Source organism: Grammomys surdaster, unplaced genomic scaffold, assembly GCF_004785775.1.
Source record: "Grammomys surdaster isolate TR1022 unplaced genomic scaffold, NIH_TR_1.0 126066, whole genome shotgun sequence".
Lineage (NCBI taxonomy): Eukaryota > Metazoa > Chordata > Mammalia > Rodentia > Muridae > Grammomys > Grammomys surdaster.
In genome coordinates, this window is record NW_021620876.1 from 5303476 (window position 1) to 5326876 (window position 23401).

Here is a 23401-nt window from a genome sequence, read left to right on the forward strand (position 1 = left end):
CTGATTGGAGGGAATTCTAGACTCAGTGAAATCCAGTTTTCAGAAGAGTTCTTTAGAGAGTCTCCCCTAGCTAAAGAACTAAGGACCAAATAGTGTGCCATACTTGGGGACTTTTTTTTTTTTTTGATACAAGTCATCACTTTGAAAAAACTATTTTTAGTTGTTTGGCTGTTTTACTTGCTGAGTACTAATTATAGATTTGTACTTTCTTGATAGGGAGTTTTATGTAAAGTAGATCAGGATTCATTGGGGTATGTACTTAGTTTTACTGTGGAACCTAGAGAAAATATAGGAGCTAATGATACTTGTATTAGAAGCTCTTAAGCAAGTGTCTTAGTTATGATTTTTATTGCCACGATGAAACACCATGACCAGAAGGGAAGTTGGGGAGGAAAGGGCTTATTTGGCTTATGCTCCTACACCACTGTTCATTACTGAAGAAATCAGGACAGGACCTCAGACAGGACAAGAACCTGGAGGCAGGAGCTGATGCAGAAGCCATGGAGGAGTGCTGCTTAATGGTTTCCTTCCCCTGGCTTGGTCAGCCAGCTTTCTTATAGAACCCAAGACCAACACAGCCCAGGGATTCCATAACCCGCAGTGGCTCTCCCCATAAAGCACTTTAGACATGCCTTGCAACAGGATCTTATAGAGACATTTTCTCAATTAAGGTTCCATCTTTTCATATAACTGTAGTTTGTATATCAAACTGATGTAAGACTAGTCAGCACAGCCAGCTTTGGGCATCTAGATGTTTCCAAGCTGTTGCAGTTGATTTTAATATGCATCTGGGAGTGATAACTATTACATTCATTCCCAGACAATATGAGCTTGTTAGGCAACTAGGAAATTAAAGAAAAGTTAATTAATTTAGTTAATTAAATTATGTTTTTCTTATCCATGACATGCTAAGTGTACTGAGAACCATATTTTGAAATATTTCTATAGATTCTCTCAGTTTCCTCAGATGAAATCATATTATACATAATAAATGAAAAATGATTGTCAGATGCACACACGAAGTAATAATATTTTATAAATTATAATTCTGTATAAGTGTTTTTCATCTCAATATTGTATGCACCACTCTACCAAATTACCAAGAGCACAGAAATCACGTATGATCCTATATTAGAGATCCTACATGATGCTACTAAAAATTTTGTAAATCTTTTAGATCATTATAGAATACTGCATATGTTAATACTGGAGTTAGTATTAAAAGGAAAACCTGTCAAGGTATTGCTTATTACCAAAGCAACTTACGATTTCTAAATGTGATAGTTTCCATAAATTAATATATTTTGAAAAACTGGGCAATTTTAAGTTTAGAAGCTCTTAAATGAAATATTTAGATTATTTATCTTTTTAATTGTGGCATATACCTGTTAACTCTTTGTTTTGATCTTTGTTTATTTTATTTTTGAGAGAGAGAGAATGTAAAGTTGGGTGCGGAGGAAGGTAGGGAGGAACTGGGAGAAGGAAATACATTGTATATAATTAAAAGAGAAAAAAAACATTCCAACAAAACAGGTGTTTTTGTGTGTATGTATACACATATGTATATATGCATGTGTTTTTTCATACATATATATTCATATGTGTATTATATACATACACCTTCCTAGCCATTTTTATGTTTATATTTTCATACATCCACACAAAAAGAAAATAATCCTTTTTAAAGACATCTTTACCTTAATACAATCTTATAAGCTTGTGTGTATGGTCTGTGAGTGTGTGTGGTCTAAGAGTGTGCACTCAGCCCTTGAGAAGTGTGTAAAAGATGGAGATCAATGTCAGATGGCTTCCTCTGTCACTGTCCTCCCTAAATTTTGAGGCAGCATTTCTCACTGAACATGGAGTTCCTCTTTCTATTCTGCAGGCTGGCCAGAGGGCTCTATTCATCCCCCAACATAGTAGCAGTGGGGTTATAGGAGTGTGCTGCCGTGCCTGACTTTTTCACTTGAGTACTAGGAATCCAATCTTAGGACCTTAATCTTGCAGAGCAAGCATATTACCCACTGACCCACTTCCCTAGTTCTGTTAATAAGGTTTTCTCCTCTATATTTTTGTCTGTTGTGCACTTGATAAATGTGCAGAGCTGATTTTACCAGTTTGGTGGTTTCTCTGCCATCATCAATCAAGGGCTTAGCATAACTGTTTTCTAACTTGAGCCTCCAAAGAGATGTGGTACCCATTCCCATTTCAGGCTTTGATACACATTTGTGCTCCTTTTGAAACTTGGAGATAGTGTCTCAGTTCCTTGATTCTTTACTGCTACAATTGTGATCTTTGTGAGGAGATGCCCTTAATACGTACTTTTTCTTTCAAAGTGGAAATCCTGATGTGGAGGAACAGACCAAAGAAGAAACTGAGAATGTAGTAGAGAAACCAGTCAGCCAGCTGGTAAGAAAAAAATTAATTAACGCTTAGTAAATTAGCAATGAGTTGATTCATTTGTATATAAAGTTATAATGCAAAGACTAGTTGTAAAATTTTAGTAAGTCGCTTTGTGAAAAAGTGATCTTTTTTTCAGAATTAAGATTTTTCTGGGATTATTGCTGCTGTATGTCAAGGATATGCTAATCCTCAGGAGAAGTTGAAATCTGTTGAAAATGAACTGTCTCACTCAGAAACATCTTAACAATCAGGCTTCATTTGTAATTTTTTTTCTTTGCAATAATGTAGATGCAGCCATACTAGGCAAGTTCTATATATATCCTCTTAACCTCATTTATCTATGAAAAGGAATATTCAAGCAAAATCAATATGTATGTATGTATGTATGTATGAAGGAAAATACACATCCAGGATTTTTTTACAGAAAATATTACTGATTTATTTTTGAAACTAATTTTCTTTTTTATTATTTTTACTTTTAAAACTTCTAAGTATATATAAATGAAAGATAAGATAATGAGTCTGAGTTATACATTAATTTAAAACTCTTATTGATGATGAGGGGCCAGAGAGATGGCTTAATGATTATAACAGTTGAGTACATAGATCTAGTTCCCAGTACCCACATAACAATTCCCAACTGTTTGTAACATCAGTTCTAGAGTATCTCATGCTGTTTTTGCCTCTATGCACATTCAAGCACACACATGGTACCCATACATACATATTGGGAAAATATGCATTTTTTTTTGTTTTTTGGCTATAAGCCTAGATTTTTTTTAACAGCTAAGCCATCGCTTCAGTTAATGAAAGGTTTTAAATTAAAAACTTAAAATTTATGAAAAGTGAGTATAATTATAGAAGATTAAAATATTTATATGAATATGTTATATACAAGGAAAAATTGTAAGAGAAATTTGTTATTTCTCATACAGTTTTGTCCCTGTAAGTTTTCCTTAGTGATTGCTATCACATGCTAATATAGTTTGAATGGTTTTGTAATAACATATAAGGAAAATAAAAATAACCATAATAGGATGAGTTTATTACTAGAAAATAGTTCAGAATAGTTATAATGTGTTCTAGTGTACACAGGTTATACAACTGAGCAAAAGCAGGATCCAAGGCTATTAGGTCCAAAAAAATTTTGCAAATAAATATTAGGATTATAAAATTAAGAAAAAGTAGACACTTTGTCTTAGCTACTTTCTTATTTTTGTGATAAGGCACTATAACCAAGACAACTTAAAGAAGAAAGCATTTAGTGAGGGCTGGAGTTTCAGAAGTGAGTCTATGACCATAATGGCAGGGAGTTTGGGAATAGGTTGATAGGCATGGCACAAGAACCGTAGCTTAGAGCTTACATCTTGAGACACAGACAGGTAGCAGAGAGTAGCACACCACCTCCAATAAGGCTACACCTCCTTATTCTTCTCATTCAAAATACATACAGTTCAATCTCAGCTTGAGTTAGATGTTAAATAAATTTTCTTAAAATGAATTAGGCATATATTTTGATGGCAAATTTTAAAATGTTAAAATTGTGATACAAGATAAATATTTAACATCCCTGAATCTATGAAATTTCATTAAGAAGTATATATTCATGCCATAATCATGTCTGTGTGTAAATTTGTTAACCATGTAAGATTCTTTAGTAACTTTTGAGTATAAAGTTGATTTTTAATTTGACATACATGCACAGGTAATAATCATTCCTTGTAAGATTTCTAAATCTACTTTGTAGGCTTTTTAAAACTTTTTGGAGAATTTCAAGTCAACAGATGCTATAATAAGTATTTGCACACTTTTCAAAGAGATTTGGCATACTTTTAATCTTATTTAAAAACAATTTGGGGCATAATTGTCATATGTAAGGTACTGTGAAGTATAAAGTATATACATTCTTCAAAATGGCTGGCAATGGAAGAATAATTTTGAGACTCAGCCCTAGAGGAGACAGTATAGACACTACTGCAGTTAGGTTCTGTTAATTCTTGATTGCATTTCTGTCTGATTATTTCTCTGTTAGGGATCCAAGAATCAAACATTCCACATTTGAGCATTTTTAGTGACTCAGTCACTGTAGGTCTGTAGTAAGCTGTTTATTCTGATTTTCAGACACTAACCATGACACTATATTCTTAATGCTTCTCTCCTGAGGAGGGGCTGCCATCTGTCAGTTGTGTCCATGTGTCTTTCTCTGTTCTTCGCTGGCTCTTCACAGCTAATGTTAGTAGGTAATCAATCTATTAGAGTTTGACTCTTTAGTTATCAATTAACCATTAATGATGGCTATATTAAGTCTTTAAAAGTTAATTCTTTAAATCTCAAGGTTATTATAATTGTTCAGTTCTGACTGAGTTTAAATTAATCATTCTATTTCTGTTTTTAATTTAAAGTCTTGTAATTCAATTCATTTAAAATTTCTGTGGGTCTAGAATCTGAAAGATCAGCCATACCACTTAAAAAACAATGTTTTCCTACTATGGTGTAGAATAATCTACATAGGTTCTTGAACAGGTACAGTCATTCTTACATTTTGTAGTTTGATCACTACACATATACACATGCATACAAAAACACACAAGAACTTTACCTCTTTAAAAATACTTTTAATGATTTTATCACTAGAATAAATGAAACTATATTAAATAATTTAATAAATTAAATGTCTTGTAGGACAAACAGAAAATGAATATCTCTACTGATCCTGAGCCTCTTAACCCACTTTTAGAAGTAAAGAAGGTATTAAATGCAATCAATGCTCTCCCCAAAGGTGTGTTTCCTACCATTGAAAAGTTCATACAAGAAGATTTCTCCTTCCAGACTATGCAGGTAACATCATCATTTCTCTTTAGTGAAGATGTAAACTCTTCTTCAAATGACTTTTAAAGCTATATATTATAATCTGAGTCATAAAATCTCTATCTGATAGTTACAAAAGGTTTTGTTGTCAACCTAGACTATAGACTTGTTAACGAAAGTTTTAAAAGTCATTATAGGAATGTATGTTTGTAATAGTAAACTGTGAAATTTAGTGTTTATTTTGATTCAACAGTAACATAAATGTGTCTCTCCCAGCCAGGGACTACTTTTGATATTGTTTTCCTAATTTAAAAAAATATTGACACTTTTTCCAAAATGTTTTTATTAATAAAATTAATTCCATACAGAATATATAAATTTAAACATTTCATCTTTTGATCACTTTCTACCTGAGAAATTTTTACATCATTTGGATATATGATATGTAAATCAAATAGTTAATAGTAATAAAACATAAATTTAGTCGATATAAATGTAATTTGATATTTGTTAAAAACAGTAGTAAGTTTGCATTCCAATAAGGTAGATGTTCATTTTTATACAAAGAATTAAATCTTTGCTATTATACAGTGACTATTTGCTATTGTACAGTGAAATTTTCCATAATTAAAAACAATACACATATTGTTGTTTTGTGGTTTGGGGGGTGTTTTGTTTTGTTATTAAGACAAGATCTTACTATTTAGTTCCAGCTGTCCTGCAACTCCCTTTGTAGACAAGACTGTCTTTCAACTCCCAGAGATTTTCCTGCCTCAACTTTCCACATGTTGTAGTTAAAGATATGCAATCCATGCCTGGCTGTATATTTTGATTTTATAGTTAGCAATGTTAGATTGCTGATAGAAAATAGACACAGACAACAGAGCCTGTTGACTTCTGTCCATACCAGAAGTACAACCAAAAGAATAGGGTGCTAACCTTGGCCCCCTTTTCTGTCTCAGCCATGCAAAGCTGTTTCTCTAGATGCAAAGCTGCTGGAAGCTCTACCTAGCATCTCAGACATTGTGTGTGTGCTAGAAAATGGGAGGAAGTAGAAGAAAGTGTGATCCATACTTTTTCTAAAATGTGTGTGTGGTGTGTGTGTGTGTGTTTTATGTTGTGTTAAGAAAATACCTACTGAAGAGACTAATTAGATTGGTTAACAATAAGCTTAATAAACAAATATGTAAATAATATATATTACTAAGGTAATTAAAAAATCTTTGTCTTCAACAGGGTTTATACATTTTTCTTTTTGTTTTATGTATTTAGAAATCCTAATTTACAAAAATTATCATTTCAATTATTCTTCACAGAGGGAAGTTATAACTAGTAGCCAGACTGGGGAAGAAGTTGTTCCTGCTTTAACATTACATTTTTTGATAACACAACTAGAAACAGCACTTAGAAACATTCAAGCTTCTAATTATACTGTGAGTATTTTGCATTGAACGTTTGAAATCATGGGCTTCTGTAACATCTTCTTTATTGAGAGAAGAGCAGCATGTGCATATTTCTGTTTTTCTTAGATTATAAGACACTTCAACTAGTGGGACTGGAAATTCCAGTTTACAAACAGTCATAAACTTCAGAAAGTCTTTTAGACACAGAAAAACAGCTACATAAGGAGTCCAAAAATGTTGACAGAATAGAATGATGGTCATCAGAGAAGGGTGGAAGGGAAGACTTGAGAGATATTGAACAAACAACACGAAATTTCAGTTAAATGGGAGAAAAAATGTTCAAGAGAGCTAGTAAACCTTATTATGATACTAGTCAATAGCCATGTATTACATTTTTAAGATTGAAAATAGACTACATTTTTACCACAAAATATTTACATATTTATTACATATAATTACATATCTATTGCATCCTGCAATAGATATGTAGTTCAAATATTGTAAATTGTGAATATATGTACATTTATCATTTAAAAGACAAAAACATTCTTAATCCCCCTCCTTTCCCCTACTTACTGGCGTCTTCTATGACACTACTCTTCTGTATCTGCAGAACACTATTTCCTTTTATCCATCCACTACCTCCATTTCTTATAATCTTTCTGCTCTGCTCACAAAGATCGTTGAGTCTTAGGAGAAGGGATGTAAAATAGATGTCCCATTTAGGGCTGAACATTCCATAGTCTCTTATTCTTAGCACTTTGGCCAATTGTAGATCTTCATGCTAATTACTGTCTACTGCAAATAGAAGTTTCTCTGATGAAAGTAGAGAAATACATTGATTTATTATTATAATGATGTATCCTTAGGAGTCAGCTTAATACTATGTCCATTTAGGAGCATAAAGGAATGAGGGCCTGTGACTGTCTGGCCACAAGTTCTTGGCCTGACAGTAGTGCCATAAGTGGTTATTATCTTGTGGAGCAGGACTTAAATACAATTGGAAACTTGTTGATTACTCACGAGATGTTCATGCCAAATTATACCAGTGGATATGTGTTGGCAGGCCAGACATTATTCTAGCTCTTAGAGTTGACAGCTAGGAAGCACTGATGATTACTTTTCTCCTCCAGTGTGTGCATAACACTCCCAGCACTGTGAAAGCTGGCCAGTGGAGATGAAGGTTCTAGGTCAATACTATGCTCTGTCACTCAACTATATGGTGTCTTCAGCAATACTGTAAAGTTCTGAAAAATAACCAGTAGCAATGGCAGTAGCCTATAATTCTTGAGTGTCTACAGGAATTCATTGGTTAGCAACATGCAAAGAGGTAACTCATTCTTGACACAGGACTTTGATTTGTTACCCTATAAGGGTTTTTGATAACCAGAATTTTAGATAATTAAAGTGAAGATGCTTATTTTTGAAAAGCTAAATATTATGACTTTTGATTAAATGTGCTTTTATTGCAGATAGTTTTATCAAATAAAAATGGAATGCTTCTTGGTGGTTATTAGCAAATGATGGATAATAAAATGAAAATTTTCACATTTTTTATTTTTTAATTTTTTACCATTTTTTATAATTATTAAATAATTCTAGGATTTTCATTTAATTCTGTTAAACTGAATAGTAGCTTGGTGTAAATAACCAATTGACATATTTTTGCAGGCACAACAAATTAATGTTGGTTATTACTTGACATTACTGTTTTTGTATGGAGTGGCACTCACTGAAAGAGCAAAGAAAGAGGTATGTAGCATGTATTACTTACCTTATAAATCTTTTTATATACCTTGGTTTCATTGCAGCAATTGATAATGTTGGCTGAAAACTACAAATTCTGGAATTGAAGGTTTCCTATAACTTTTCTATCTTATTTCTATAAATAATTATGTTGAAGATTTATGTTGTTATTAAAAATAAAGAGTAAACAATATTAGCTTATACTTAAACTTTCTTTTCTAAGACTATTTTTATCTTTTAAATGCTTATTTATATTCTTAATAATACATATTAATCTATTTCAAATGAAGGTTAATCTTTTTTTCTAATCTTACTCTAGTGAAATACAAATTTTACCTCAGTATTTTTTGTTTGTTAGTTTTTTTGGCTTTTCATGACAGGGATTTTCTGAGTAACCTTGGCTTTCCTGGAACTCTCGCTGTAGACCAGTCTGGCTTTATCCACCTGCCTCTGCCTCCCTAGTGTTGAGGTTAAAGACATGCTTCAACAACACTGCTGAGCTCAGAGTTTTGTTTTTTGTTTGTTTTGTTTTGTTTTTTGTCAAATTAAAGTGAAACCATATGAATATAATCTGGAAATTAACTAAAGATCTTACAGTTTTAATTTTTCATTGTCTTATGTAAATTTTTGTAGCCTTGATACTTTTTTAACACACACATATACACACATACATGTGCTCACAAACACACAAAACTGAAGCATCTTAGAATTGATTTTTGTTTTAAATTACAAGTCTATATTGTGTTTTACCCCTAAGAAGAAACTATACCTATGGTCAATGAGTTGCCTGTTTTCCTCTTTGAAAAAACTAGGAAGATTATGCAGTGATCAGATGTTTTTAAAAATATGATAATTACATTCTTATAGTTGTCAGACATGATTCTCTTTGGTTGACAATTTTTTGTCATTTTTCTATCCCAAAATTGTTACACTTTCTATTGAAATGGTTAAAAATCTAGATTTAAAGATTTTGGGTTTTTTTGAATGATGTTAAGTACTTAGTACCTCATCTTTATAGTCATTTTTAGAGATGTTAAGATTATGAATATTAATACATGACCATATAACTAGATCATCATTCTTTTCTTAATGTGTCCTAAATTTTCTAGTTTGGGAATTAGTATCTATTTTAAAGGAAAAAATAAAACTAGTTTTCACACAGCCAATCCCATTTTCCCACTACAGGACTGCATAGAAGCTGAAAATAAATTTCTGGTGATGAAGATGGTGATCCAAGAAAGTGAGATGTGTGAAAACTTTATGTGTTTAGTTTATTTTGGACGTGGTTTACTTCGATGTGCTCAGAAGAGGTAAGCATTTTATTTATAGGTATATCTTCATTTATACCTTTCAGTTATTTAACGTGGGAATCAGCTTTGCACAGAAACATCAAACATGTTTGATCATAACATTGTGGTCTTGTGGTGTTCCTTTCTTCTTTCTAATTTCTGGTGGTTAACCAAGCACTTGGAAATATTAAGTGTGGACCTTAACAGGCCATGGCAGTCTGAAGCAGCCCAGCATTGACATTAGTAATGTGGGCTTTAGAATCTGACAGACCTGGATTTAAATACATTTTTCTACCATTTACCATAAGAAACAGTTTTGCTAAGCCTGATTTTCTAATATCTAAACTGGAACAAAAATTAGTATCTGTATCACAAAAATATACATAAAATATTTATAGGGCGAATAATAGTGCCTGGTAATACAGTACATGATAAATGATGATTGTGGTTACTGACATTCTCACCACTGAGATTTTTAAGCATAAGTGGGCTGAATTGGAAGATAGTTGGACATGGTTACACAAACCTGTAGTCCCAGTAGTACAGAGGCAGAGGTAGTGGGATCATGAGTTGAAGGTCAGTCTCAACCATAAAGTTAGACTTTTTCCTAAGAACTTAAAGACAGATGAAAACAAGCAAGCTGAAAGGTCCAAGTAGTGGCTGTGAGAATACTGAATGTTATATATTTTAGGAAGGTAAAATTATACAGAATAACCTATGGAAAGTCTCTGTTCACTTCCTCTGAATATTTGTAGCTTTTGTAGCATCAGTCATTTGTTATATTTATCTTAAGCATCTATTGTAGTCCAAGGATTTTTGTGCTGGATCCCAGGAATATAATAATTTGCAAAGTAAGACAGTTGTCCTCAGAACTAAAAGTATTGTGAAGGATATAGATTTTAATATAATAATTATTGAAAATACTCACTTAATGAAGAATAAAACATGCTGAAGAGCCATAGAGGAAAGTATAGTGAATAATCCAAGTTTTTTATTGGTATTCCAAAACGGTTTAGAAAATTAACAAATGTCTGAGGATAAAATTATGGGCTGAGATATAAAAGACTACTGCGAAAGGATTGCAGGTGGGAGGAATGACTGCATGCCTAAAATTACCATGTAGAAGGAAGTTTTTATTCCATTTAGGGTTTAGTTCCTATCCTCTAGTATGACTCTTGTACTAGGGAATCAGGGACTTCCCACTTCCTGTTCACTGGGTCTGGTTAGAATAACATCCTTCCTCAGTGTACCAAGGTCAGCCTGATGCTTTGTGGAATGTAAAGATCAAAATGGAAAGGTGATTTTCTGACAGTGTCAGATAGTTACCATAATCCAAATCAACACAAAGAGTGTATATTGTTACCTTCCCTCAGAAAGGCAAACTAGTTTTTCTTCTGCCTTGATTAGAGTTGAAAAGAATCTATTCTCTAGATCATTAACACTAAAAAGCCATTTAATGACAAAATCATTACTTTTTATTTTTAAGTTGTTTTTTTCTGAATTTCACTAATGACTCAATCAAGTGTAGTTTGTCTTTGTAAATGGTAGGTTACAGAGATTTGGGTTATAGTATTGACTCTAGATTACATAAATCAACTTACCAAAAATAATATTTATACAACTAATCTTGGAATAAATTAGAAATAAACAAAAGTAAATATTGGTTAAATAACAGAAGTAGTAGATTGTGAAAGCTTGAGTAGTAGGAGCATGACTGTGGTGGTTCCCTTAACTCTAGAGGACATCATTGACCTTATCCAAGTCATTGATGCCCTTTGTATTTCCTGCAGCATTCATCAGTGTCTCTTCCAGGAACATTGCCTAGTGATTGGCATGTCCTGCCCAACTCCAGGAACACACCTACCTGGGGCAGCAAGGGAATAAAAAAGACAAACACATGGACATAAACTGGGACCAGGTGGTTTGGGCTCCTACTTAGAGAAACCACAGTTCCCTGAAAGTTCAGCACATTTATTATCTAGAGTTGAACAAACAGGCAGGATTATTACATAGAGCTGAACAAGGAGGCAGGGTCATTACATTCAGATAATCAGTAACATGGTTTATAGCGTACAACTGGATGAAGGGGCAAGTTTACCCTAAGTAAGAACAGTTTCTGGAGGGAAGCAATCTTTAGGCTATAAATGCCCAGAGGCAAAAAGTTTTGTTGTATATTTTCTGTACACAATTGTCAGGAATCACACTTGGTCCTCTAAAGAAGGTTTTGTCATCCTTCTCAACCTGTGTCTGTGGGATCTTTGACAGGGCTGTGACCAAATTCACTCAGGAATTCACTCACTCAGGGATTTATTCACTCCCTATAAGTGATAGGTTCTGTGTTTCTACATAGCAGCCATGCTTTGTACTTCTTTTATTGTTGGCCATAATTGTATCAAATTTTGGAAGCATGTTAGGATTGGCTTCAAGTGTCCCTGCGAGAATAGTGAATGTTGATGTCTCTGTGAGTTGTCTATATCATTGTCCTTTCCTCATCTAGCCTTGTATTTGTATCTTGGTTTCACGGCCTTAGGATTTACTCCCACGTTTCTTCTTTCATGTCAGTTATAGTGTGCATTTTCTAGGTGAATATGGCTTTCTTCTTCCTAAACTTAGGCTTTGTTTTCTGTCTTGAGCCATTATGCCTGACCCTAGATGTCATGGGACCAAGGGCAGTAAGTGGAGAGAGAGAACGATCTGAAGAAGATGGTCATCTTCTTTTGGGATGTGAATCTCTGATGACAATTTTTCATGATCTCTAAGAGAGGCCATTGTCCTCTAGCAAGGAAACAAAATCCTTCCTTGTCAAATTGTGATTTCTGAGCACATTCATTTCAGATCTCTGTCTACTTATCAGAACCCTGATTTTAGCAAATAGTCCCATTGAGGCTGGGCCTGAGGTTCCATTACAATTGTTTTACTTTTTAATCATAAAATTCTGGCCTTACATTTGGCATAATATGCTGTTAGAATGCTTTAAATTTACCATAGCATACTACCCCTCTAGCTTTTATTACTACTACTGAGTACTACAACTCAGGGCTGTCCTGAGTTGATAATAGCCTGCCAGGGCTGTGCATTTGTTCTCATTTACAGTTTGTTCTATTTTATAATTAAATTTGGCCCTTATTTTCAGCACAGATTGAGTATAGGAGATGAGAATCAATTTAAATGCTGCCTTAGAGGCCTTATGGCTTTCAAAGTGCATGCTAAATTAATAGTTGGCTGACCTATACCTGTCATTCTCTTTCTTCAAGGCCTCCAAGACAGTTAACAAAAGCCAACCAACTCTACAACCCCTTTAATTACCATGGTCCCCATACTGTTCAAGCTTGAGCTACTACATAACCTAGTGCCTCCCCTTCTACCTGTATTTCATCCCAGTCTACCACAGGTGAGAGTCCTAGTATTTGTATTTCTACAGCATGCCAGAGGTTATCACCACCTTCCTTGGGTTTCTTGTTTCTTCATTCATAAACTGTATAGTACCAAATTCTAGTTCAAACTAACCTCACTTTAAACTTCCTTGCAGATATAATGGAGCACTACTAGAATTTTACAAAAGCTTACAAGAAATAGGAGATACAGATGATAGTTGGTATGAAGTAGATCCTACAGATGATGAAGATTTACCTACAACCTTCAAAGTAAGAATCTAAGAATAGTTTGCCACCTGTGACTAATGAGAATCATCTTTAACAAGTAACCTTAAAATCAAGTATCTAATAATATTCTAAAGAAAGTACATTCCTTTATTTGCAATTAGTTATTTGTGTACAAAAACCTTATTTTCATTACCTGATGCAGAGTGTGAGTACAGTCAGACAAATAGAAGAAGCACTGTCATCATTTTCAACTTCTAAGAAGACTTAGCTGAACAAGCTGAATACTTTCCTTTTTTAAACCCACATGTAATAGTGAGCTTGTTTTTAAATTATATTTGGCATTATTTTATTTTTAGCTTAATTTACAAAATACTAAATACTTTGCTTAGAATACTTACCCTTTTATTTAAAAAGAAAATTTATTTCTTTTTATCCCAATGGAGAAACCATTTTTATCTTGTCTTTCTATACATATGTGCATATACATATGTATATCATTCCCTGTATATTTATTAAAATTGATATAATGGCACATGCATTTATGTTTAAATTTGAAATGTGTATTCAATGTTTAGTAGCTAGGTCATCCTATACTGAATTTTGCTTTGTGTTTGCTAGTACCTTGTTTTAATATACTTAGTCATTTATTATTGTATATATAGTTTAACCTAAACTCAGTTTTCCATTCTTATATAAAATGATCTTTGTATATTTCTCATATCATTTCATTAGAATAACATTAAACGGTAATCAAGAAGCCAGCACTCATAGGCTTACAAAGTTGTTATGTATTTCTATACTTCCTCTTTGGACAAGTGTATATTGATTATAAAATATGAGAGCTTCTATTTCCACAAAACTTCTGAGTATTGTTACTTTTCAGGCAATTTTTGTTCAAAACCATGAGTTCTATTGTTCAAAGTGAAAATAGCTACATGTTTCTCTTGGTAGATGTTCCAAGAGCAATTCATTTCCCAAAGTTTTACTTTAAACCTTTCTGAATAATTACATTTTAGCTGACTTTAAAGCTAATAACATCCCTGAAAGAGGCATATTACATAGAAAGAAGTTGAGAGTCAGTTAGGCGTCATCGATCGTCAGAACTGAAAGGACAAATTTTATAAACGTTCTATCACAATGGAAAAGCCTTTCAAGTAACCAGTAGACTCTGCTGATGACCTTGTGCCACTGTCAACATCAGTGGAACTTTTAACTGACTTAGTAAATAATCATTTTGTTTATTTTTGTAATTTTAAACTTTGTTCCTATCTAAACCATTCTCAGTTTTTTTTTAAATTTCTACTGTTTTTCTCTTCCTTTCAAATATTTTCCTTATATTCAGAGTTTTCAGTAAAATTTTGTTTTATGCAAAGACTTTAGTAGAAGCAATTTATTGAAAAATTTAAAGAAGTAAAAATTCACTTTTCTTTCATTATCTGTAACTGTAATTCCTGGTCTCTAGACACCCCTTCCCAGCCCCATACCCGCTTACCTACACAAAACTGTACTAGTATTTAAATGTGTGTATGTGTGTGTGTGTGTGTGTGTGTGTGTGTGTGTGTGTAGCCATTTCAGTATGTATAACAGGTGCAGGACCAGAGAGCTCCTTTATGTATATAACATCTCCTTAAAGCTAACATGGACGTCCACCTGGGCACACATGCACACAGTTCTCCCATCTTGCCTGCCTTTTATTAAATTGGCCTCACTCTTTTTTCTTCTTTTATCTTTCTTTGTGTAAAAAACTTATATATTAGAACTGAGGTTTTACTTATTGTATGTTTTCTCTCTTTTTTGGTTGGTGTAACTTTTTGAGATCTTTCAGTTATCAAAATAATGTGTTTTGTGAAGTTTATTTATGTATTATTTACAAATAGAATTGTACGTTGAAATTAACTTTTCTTTATCAAAAATTTCTACTGGATCAAGGAGAGATGGCACAGGGGTTAAGAGCACTGGTTCTTCACCTAGATGATCCAGATTCAATTCCCAGAACCAATACAGCAGCTCAGAACTGTCTGTAACTTCAGTCCCAGGGGATCCAGTGTCCACTTCTGTCCTCCATGGACACTACCAACACATGGTGTCCAGACAAACAGACATATGTATCAGGGAGACACATTAGTAATTTTTTTCTGTTATTTTCCATCCTTTAATCTCATTTAAAAGAAATCTGATATTATTCTAATTTTTAACCTTTTACATGTAACCTGTTTTACTTTTTCCATTTTCTAAGAGTTTTTCAAGATAAATTCTCAGTTTTTAATTTCTTAGGTGCTTATTGCCTATACTCTTTACTTATTGGACTATTTCACTAATATTACTGCTTTTATAGTGGTCTTGTTATTGTTTTTGTTACTGTTACATCTTCAGTCATATTTTGGTAAATTTATCTTTATATATGTAATACTGCTGCTCATTAAATAACCTGTAAAGGTTATTTATATAAAGTACAGTATATATACTCTTAGTATATTACTAATAATACCATTTGATATCTTATAAGATTGTTTCTCTAAAAAGCATTAAGGCCCTTTATCTAACTCAGATAAGATTATGTTCTTTGCTTACATTTTGTTACTTTGAAATGAGAAATTGTATGCCAGGCAGTACTTGACATTGTAGAAATAATTCTGTATGATACTTCTGCCTACTATATCATTGTCATATTACACTACCCTAATGGTTCCACTGTCAATGTATCTTGCTTAGCTCCATTTTTAATTGAGATAGATAGATAGATAGATAGATAGATAGATAGATAGATAGATAGACAAACACAAATGCATACAGTTCTTCATAGGAATAGATTGTGGGTTAAAATAATTAAAAGAAATATAGTTTCAAATATACATGTGCTTACTTAATCGCTGTAAGGAATCCATTCTTTTCAATTTACGGCTTTTCTATTTATATACTTTGAAAAGGGTAAAATATTTCTCGTTACTATTTATACAGAAACACACACGTATGTATAATGGGATCTCTATATATCTGACTTAAAGTAAATTTTGGATGTGTTACTGACTTAATTCATTATAGCTATTTCACAAGAATGTGCATTTTTAAATTCTAGGATAGTCTCAATAATTTTATCAAAACAACTGAAAGTAACATACTGAAAGAGACCATTTGCAGTTATCTTGATTGTGAGCGTTCTTGTGAAGCTGACATCTTAAAGAACACCAACTATAAGGTAACATAGTTATTAACCATTTTATTGTTGACATTATTGACAACTAATTATTCATTTTAAGTTTTATAAAATTAAATAGTTAAAATTGTTTTTTATTATTATTATATCAAAATACTACATAGGGTGTAGTATGTGGCTTTGTGGACAGATCTCTACTCTACTCTACTGAGGAAAGTGTAGGTTCCTGGATTTTGTCCCAGCACTGGGGGAAAAAAAAGAGCAGTGTTTACTTTAATTATAATGATAATATAGTTAAGAAATAAATTGTCTCTGAGAATATCCATTCACAATACCAATTACAATCTATGATTCAGTAGAATAGGTTGGTTTTGTAATACTCATCTTCCTCTGAAGTTATGACTATTTGCCCTTTATTCATACAGTAAAATAATCTATTATCTATATTTTGATGAGTTGTGCATTTCTGAAATAATCTCTGTTACAAAGAAAACAGAGGACTTTTTCTGATGAGGACTGAGAGCTATACTGTCTGTGGGAATAAAGACAAAAATTTAAGACTACAGTTAGATATTACATTGGTCATGCAGTTAGAAAATGGCAATAGTTAGTTCTCCTTTGGGTAAAATTACAGAAAAGGAGGTGGAAAGTTTGTAAGAACCTGAAGCCCAGAACTCTTGCTGTTCTGTAGTGTCCCATAGACTTGAAAGGGAAAATCCGTCCTTGAAATCTTAATGTATGGTTGCCTAAACACAACTGGCTTAATGAACAACAGTTGATCTGCCAGTACAAATGGAAAATTCCACATAGCCCCATCCTAAGATGAAGAGCTACTTGAAATCAATGCTTGCTGAAAAAGGAAGGATTATTTTCTTCCAAACTCTAGCATAGATTATCCAGTCCTAAGGTAGTTAGGCTAGGGCACAAGCATAGACTTGCAGCACTGAATGGAACCAGTAGTTTGTATATACAGGTGTGTATATGCATATGTATGTACATATATACATACAAATACATATGTATGTATAGTAATAAGTAATAGATAAATTTGGAAAAGAGAAGGGGGCCAAGACTGATGTATATGCAGTGCTTGTCTATGAAGTCCTTAAAAACTAAGATTATAATTTCTACTTTATAGTGAGAAATGGTAGAAATTGAGAATAGTGACATATATACTAAGAAGTGGGCAATTCTCAGGGCTCATGTTACAAACTAAATGACCGCTCTCATTGTGAGTCTTTGGTTGAGGAAAAAAGTAAAGGTAGGAATGTGAGCAGTTTTGGCTTTGTGATCTTATTTTTCTAATTTTAGTAATTCTACAATATCAGAAGTTCATTTGGTTTCTATGGACTTTGCTACCAAATTCTGAATGTTGTGTAAAACAGAATTGTAAAAAGAATACTCTATAAATTAACAAATAAGAAAAGTTGTTTCTTTGTTTATCTGAACTTTATTTCTATTTTTCTCCCCAAGGGATTTTTTCAGCTAATGTGCAGTAAAGGTTGCTGTGTTTACTTCCATAAAATTTGTTGGAAAAAGTTCAAGAACTTAAAGTACCCAGGAGAAAGTGATCAGGTATTACACTGTCTCTCTCCATGCCTTCTTCCCTTTTGCTCTGTGCTCTTCTTCCCGCTCACTCGCCGCCAATCCATTCCCCTCCTTTCATTCTCAGTTCTCTGGTGATTAACTTCTTGTCACCCTCAGTTTAAGCATAAGTTTTATTTTAAAGATTGAAAATAAGAAAATTTAGTGTTCAGATATGGAATTATTTCTATTTAGCTATGATAGTCATGATAAAATGAGTGCTTACCACTAACATTAAAGTGAGATTCAGAGTCCTATTCTATATTAATTATTCATTTTGTGATCCTATTTGCTTTATAACTTTTAAGTTCTATCAGTTTTACATTATGAAAACAAGGAAAACTCCTTAAACAGTTATGATACAATAAGAAGAAAACTGGGTATGGGGTTGAGGATTTGGGATCAAGTCTAGCTTGAGCCACTTACTAGTTTTATTACATTAGACTGGTAACTTGCTATGATTAATATTTCTAAGCTGTAAAATGATAGCTAAGTATAGGGTTTGTGTATGTTAGTAAGAACAGACAAGACAATTAAACTGGCATGTCATACTTTAAAAGTAAAACATAAGGCATTGCAACTCCTTTTAAGTGATAGATAAATACTTTTTAGATTATGTGGTTCATGGAGCAATTGATATTCTTCAGTATTCGACAGAGAAGTATAGGAAATACAAGAAAGTTAACCAGAGGAAATCACAGAATCAGAACCAGACAACTCCCTGTTTTTATTCTTCCCCTTTCTCTAGAATCCTTAACTAGCTTATAGAAATTCAGTACTCTCTGTGCTCAGTCAGTACATGTTTCTTTAAGTTTCTTTCAACAGTAAACCATGTACACTTTAGGTTGTAACATGGCTCCTTAAAAGAGTTTGAAGTCGGCCGGGCGGTGGTGGCGCACGCCTTTAATCCCAGCACTTGGGAGGCAGAGGCAGGCAGATTTCTGAGTTCGAGGCCAGCCTGGTCTACAGAGAGCGTTCCAGGACAGCCAGGGCTATACAGAGAAACCCTGTCTCGAAAAACAAAAACAAAACAAACAAAGAAAAAAAACCTAAAAAGAGTTTGAAGTCTACATAATTAAAGTGTTGTAACATAAATACACATTGATATAAAATGATCTCAGCAACCTGTCTGTAACTGATTGTTACAACATACACACACATGGATAATAAATGCTCTGAGCAGCCTCTCTGTAACTGGCTCTTCCCATCTTTCAGTTCGTCATGTGACATTATCTGCTTCATTCTTTCAGTGGCTCAGATTTGTATAGTACTGATGATTATTGTTTTTCTATGAATAATTTTAGAGTTTTAGTGGGCAAAAATGTTTGAAAGAAGGATGTCCAGGTGACATGGTCAGGATGCTACAGTGTGATGTGCCTGGAATTGTCAAAATTTTGGTGAGTTTTTTTCTTGCCTGTGTTCTGTATAGAAAATGTAAGAATATAAACGGATAAATATATTGTCAGTGAACTACAGTTGAGTAATGTATTATAGACCAAGAATGATAAAGTGTGATAATTTAACTGCTTTTTTTGCCATCTTAAATTAAAAATAACTTTAGCCATTTTGAATCTTATTTTTTCTCTTTTGGTGGCCCTGGAATTAACTGAAGGGCCGTGTGCATGCTCAGAGTGCACCTCCTGCTGACCTGTAGCTCCAGACCTGGAACCTATTTAGTCTATGAATGGCTTTCTAATACCTGTTGCATATCTTAAATAAAAAAAGTTAAATAAATATGTTAAATAAAACATAGTATTCATTGTAGTTTTAAGTAATAGAATATCTCACATTTTTAGTGTAAGGTAAATCAAATAAAATTAAGACAATAAATGAATCCTACTTTTATTATTTACTATGCTATCTATTGACTTATGCTTCTATATTTTAACATTGGCATTCAAGTCATAAGAATTATGTAAAATTGGCTGCACTTATTATAGTTTGTTATTTGAGCGTTGTTTTATATTGCGTAGATTTTAATTGTGTCATGTGGTTTATACTCTGTGTGGTTTTATTCTAATTATCTTTTTGTAACTGTGGAAGCTACGAACTTAAAAGAATTTTGAAAATTGAACTATTTTAAGACTTTTTCTCTCCATCATTTACAGTTTGAAGTGGTGAGAAAGGATGAATATATAACCATTGAAAGCTTAGGAGCAAGGTAAGCTTGAAATAAAACAGTCTGTTAATTTTTTTCTTCTGAGGATGAATGTGTTGCTCACACAGGCTGAGCTGTGTGAGTTGCTGCTCTTGTGTTCTCCCAATTTTACAGCACCTACTTATTTAAGAGTATGAAAAAGTATCACAGTGAGTTCTCATTTGCTCCTCTCTAGTCCTACTGTGGACATTTACAGTTTAAAACAAAACAAAAACCCTATGGTTACCAATAACTATATAATCATTTCCTGAATACAAATATATTTTTCCTAAAATAACATAAGTTTATTATTACAGTATAAAAACTTCATTTTTCAAAATCATGTAGGCCTCAAAGCTTGTCTTAAATTTAAAATCTATCTAGTTCTTGGGTGAGAAAAGCATGTTGCTGAATAATACTGATGTATATGTTAAGCAAGACATTTACAGAGGCTCATAATATTGCTATTGAAATTAGAAGCTGTAATATAAAAAGGTCTTCTAACCCATCCCTTCTCCTTTTCTTACACACGTGCGCGCGTGCACAGACACACACACATACACGATCCATATTAAATTGATTTTTGGTGTAGGTGATAGATACAGACTTAGTTTCATTCTTGTAGGTGTCCAGTTTTCCTTTTATTGTTAAGATTTACTTTTTTATTTTTAAATTATATGTATACACTATCGTCTGTATAAGTGTTTATGTGTCTGAGTGCATTTGTACTGAGTTCAGAACAGGTGTTGGATCCCCTTGAGCTGTAGATAGATGTGTTTGTGAACCTGGTTTTTCTTTACCATATGTTTTTGAACATTTGCGGGTATAGCTACCATGGTTTATTTGTGGTTTTTATGCTATATTTCATTAATCTATATGTCTATTTTGTCAGTACCATGTTTTTTTTTTCTTTGCCTATTTAGTATAATTAGAAATCAGGTATTGCTAAATCCTCAACATTCTTCTTTCTACTTAGAATTTTTTTGTCTATTTTAGGGTCTTCTTTATGAATTCTATGTGAATTTTATGATTCTTTTCTCAAGTTCTGTAAAGAGTATTAAATAGTAGGTAACTCATTGAATCTGTAGGATGCTTTCCATTATATGGCCATTCTAAAACAGCTTCTTAACAAGTCTCTCCTTTGTAGCTTTGTAGTGTTCCTTCTGTTTCTATTTTGTGGAATAGTTTGAAGAGAATTGGTATTAGGTCTTCCTTGAAGGTCTGATAGAATTCAGCACTAAAACCATCTGGTCCTGGGCTTTTTGTAGTGGGGAGACTTTTAATGACTGCTGTTATTTCCTGAGGGGTTATGGGACTATTTAGATGGTTTATCTGCTCCTGGTTTAACTTTGGTACCTGGTATCTGTCTAGGAAATTGTCCATTTCATCCAGGTTTTCCAGTTTTGTTGAGTATAGGCCTCTGTAGTAGGATCTGATGATTTTTTGAATTTCTTCAGTTTCTGTTGTTATGTCTTCCTTTTCAGTTTTGATTTTATTAATTTGGATACTGTCTCTGTGCCCTCTAGTTAATCTGGCTAACGGTTTATCTATCTTGTTGATTTTCTAAAAGAACCAGCTCCTGGTTTTGTTGATATTTTTGTATTGTCCTTTCTGTTTCTATTTGGTTTATTTCAGCCCTGAGTTTGATTATTTCCTGCCTTCTACTCCTCCTGGGTGTGTTTGCTTCTTTTTGTTCTAGAGCTTTTAATTGTGCAGTCAACTTGTTAGTGTGTGCTCTTTCCAGTTTCTTTTTGTAGGCACTTAGAGCTATGAGTTTTCCTCTTAGCACTGACTTCATGGAGTCCCACAAGTTTTGGTATGATGTGTCCTCATTTTCATTGAATTCTAAAAAGTCTTTAATTTCTTTCTTTATTTCTTCCTTGACCAAGTCATCATTGAGTAGAGAGTTGCTCAGTTTCCATGTGCACGTGGGTTTTCCATTGGTTTCGTCATTATTAAAGACCAGTCTTAGTCCATGGTGATCTGATAAGATGCAAGGGATTATTTCAGTCTTTTTGAATCTGTAGAGGCCTGTTTTGTGACCAATTATATGGTCTATTTTGGAGAAGGTACCATGAGGTGCTGAGAAAAAGGTATATTCTTTTGTTTTAGGATGAAATGTTCTATAAATGTCTGTTAAGTCCATTTGGTTCATAACTTCTGTTAATGTCAAAGTGTCTCGGTTTAATTTCTGTTTCCATGACCTGTCCATTGCTGAGAGTGGGGTGTTGAAATCCCCCACTATTATTGTGTGAGGTGCAATGTGTGTTTTGAGCTTTAGTAAAGTTTCTTTTATGTATGTAGGTGCCCTTGCATTTGGAGCATAGATGTTCAGAATTGAGAGCTCACCTTGGTAGATTTTTCCTTTGATGAGTATGAAGTTGTCCTTCCTTATCTTTTTTGATTAATTTTGGATGAAAGTCGATTTTATTTGATATTAGAATGGCTACTCCAGCTTGTTTCTTGGGACCATTAGCTTGGAAACTTGTTTTCCACCCTTTCATTCTGAGGTAGTGTCTGTCACTGAGGTGCGTTTCTTGTATGCAGCAAAATTCTGGGTCTTGTTTGTGTATCCAGTCTGATAGTCTGCGTCTTTTTATTGGGGAATTGAGACCATTGATGTTAAGAGATAATAAGGAAAAATGATTGTGGCTTCCTGTTATTTTTGTTATTAGAGGTAGAATTATGTTTGTATAGTTATCTTCTTTTGGGGTTGTTGTAAGATTACTTCCTTGCTTTTTCTAGGTTGAGTTTCCCTCCTTGTGTTGGCATTTTCCATCAATTATCCTTTGAAGTGCTGGGTTTGTGAGAAGATACTGTGCAAATTTGGTTTTGTCATAGAATATCTTGGTTTCACCATCTATAGTGATTGAGAGTTTTGCTGGGTATAGTAATCTGGGCTGGCAATTGTGTTCTCTTAGGGTCTGTATGATGTCAGTCCAGGCTCTTCTGGCTTTTATGGTCTCTGGTGAGAAGTCTGGTGTAATTCTTATAGGTCTGCCTTTATATGTTACTTGACCTTTTTCCCTTACTGCTTTTAGTATTTTTTCTTTGTTTTGTGCATCTGATGTTTTGATTATTATGTGACGGGAGGTATTTCTTTTCTGGTCTAGTCTATTTGGTGTTCTGTAGGCTTCTTGTATGTTTATGGGCATCTTGTTCTTTAGGTTAGGGAAGTTTTCCTCAATAATTTTGTTGAAGATATTTACTGGCCCTTTAAGTTGGGAATCTTCATTCTCATCTATACCTATTATCCTTAGGTTTGGTCTTCTCAT

The 23401-nt window shown here is 33.3% G+C and overlaps 1 protein-coding gene across 4 annotated transcripts in view; it reads left to right on the forward strand.

Annotated features, from left to right (window-relative positions):
- Dzip3 (DAZ interacting zinc finger protein 3) overlaps positions 1 to 23401 on the forward strand; it is a 67690-nt gene that overhangs the window by 9718 nt on the left and 34571 nt on the right. For 3 of the 4 annotated variants that reach the window (XM_028755581.1, XM_028755585.1, XM_028755584.1), the window contains exons 3-12: positions 2337 to 2409; positions 5086 to 5241; positions 6528 to 6644; positions 8286 to 8366; positions 9546 to 9670; positions 13179 to 13293; positions 16328 to 16447; positions 17879 to 17980; positions 19294 to 19386; positions 20098 to 20150. In XM_028755581.1, the coding sequence (XP_028611414.1) occupies positions 2337 to 2409; positions 5086 to 5241; positions 6528 to 6644; positions 8286 to 8366; positions 9546 to 9670; positions 13179 to 13293; positions 16328 to 16447; positions 17879 to 17980; positions 19294 to 19386; positions 20098 to 20150 (1035 nt within the window). Of the gene's footprint in view, positions 1 to 2336; positions 2410 to 5085; positions 5242 to 6527; positions 6645 to 8285; positions 8367 to 9545; positions 9671 to 13178; positions 13294 to 16327; positions 16448 to 17878; positions 17981 to 19293; positions 19387 to 20097; positions 20151 to 23401 lie in introns of those variants that run through there. The other variant, XM_028755582.1, reaches the window with a different exon arrangement.